At 41.2% G+C, this 1,178-nt stretch overlaps 1 protein-coding gene across 1 annotated transcript in view; it reads left to right on the forward strand.

Moving 5' to 3' along the window:
• Positions 1-864: 864 nt before the first annotated feature.
• The window catches only part of LOC106526898 (uncharacterized), a gene marked incomplete at its 3' end in the record, with an annotated part of 2,170 nt that continues 1,856 nt past the window's right edge, over positions 865-1,178 (forward strand). The window contains 1 exon segment of the mRNA XM_014021619.1: positions 865-1,158. Coding sequence (XP_013877073.1) covers positions 971-1,158 — 188 coding nt within the window.

The raw sequence follows: 1,178 nt of genomic DNA on the forward strand, positions 1-1,178 counted from the left end.
GTTTGGAGTCAGTGTTCCCTTGTAGGTTTCAGCGGTGTTTTCCATTAGGGGTTTCACTGCTTGTTGTTTTCTAGTGTGGAGGTACGGCGGTAAGAGCTTCCTTTTTTTTTCCCCCTTCCTTTTCATCGGCTCGGGAGCATTCCGTGGTTTCGAGGTGGGCTTGCTGGTCGCCTTTACCGTGCCACTGGTTTGTAAATGCATAAATACCCACCGTTACGCCTCACGAAGACTAGGGGTGAGCTTAGTAAGCTTTTTTTTTAGGTAGCTAGCGGGGACACTGCCTTCTTGGTATAAAGTTTGTGTGCGCATTTTTGAAGGTTGCATTTTGTAGGTTACTATATTACTTTGTTTTTGTAAGTTGTAGCCATGGATGGAATTGTGGAGGATTTTCTTGAGTCACCAAGTGAAAGTGGTTTGAACATGTGTACAAAAAAACAGCTTATAATGATCGCAGAGCATTATAAAATTGATTTGGGTAATACACAGAAACTTAAAGAGCTTGTTAAGGGTCAATTGAAGCTTGAATTGTTTGAGGCTGGTGTATTAAAGCCTGGTGGTGATAAGCCATGTGTGTCGGTAGATTCGTCAGTATTAAATGCGACTGCTTTGTCTTTTGAGCAACAGAAAGAATTACTTTTGTTAAAATATAAAGCTGAACAGGAAAGTCAGAAAATGCGTCAGGAAACGGAACAAAGACGTCAGGATTTGGAGCTGGCTAAACTTGAGCTGGAGAAGCATAAACTTCAGCTTATTGGAGAGGGTAAACTAGAAGCTGATAAGCAGTATTCTCTAGGTTTGCATCATGGAACAAGATCAGATGATTTTGCTGACTTGAGATTGGTTCCAAAGTTCAATGANAAATTACAATACGGTTAAGTCTGCAGTTTTGAAAGCATTTGAACTTGTGCCTGAGGCGTATAGACAGCGTTTTCGTGGTTGGAAGCATGGAGAAAAGTCTCATTTAGAATTTATGTGGGATTTAAGGACTCATTTTGATAGCTGGTGTTCCTCGGCGGGTGTGAAAACGTTTGAAGAGCTTCGAGAATTGATAATTTTGGAGCAGTTCAAAAATTCTGTGTCTGATGCTATTTCAGCTTATATTGGTGAACGTAATGTTAAGACTGTGGCAGAGGCAGCTGCTCTGGCAGACGATTATTCCTTGACTCATTTAGCTGGTC

This window comes from Austrofundulus limnaeus, unplaced genomic scaffold (assembly GCF_001266775.1).
Source record: "Austrofundulus limnaeus strain Quisiro unplaced genomic scaffold, Austrofundulus_limnaeus-1.0 Scaffold299, whole genome shotgun sequence".
In the NCBI taxonomy this organism is placed as follows: domain Eukaryota; kingdom Metazoa; phylum Chordata; class Actinopteri; order Cyprinodontiformes; family Rivulidae; genus Austrofundulus; species Austrofundulus limnaeus.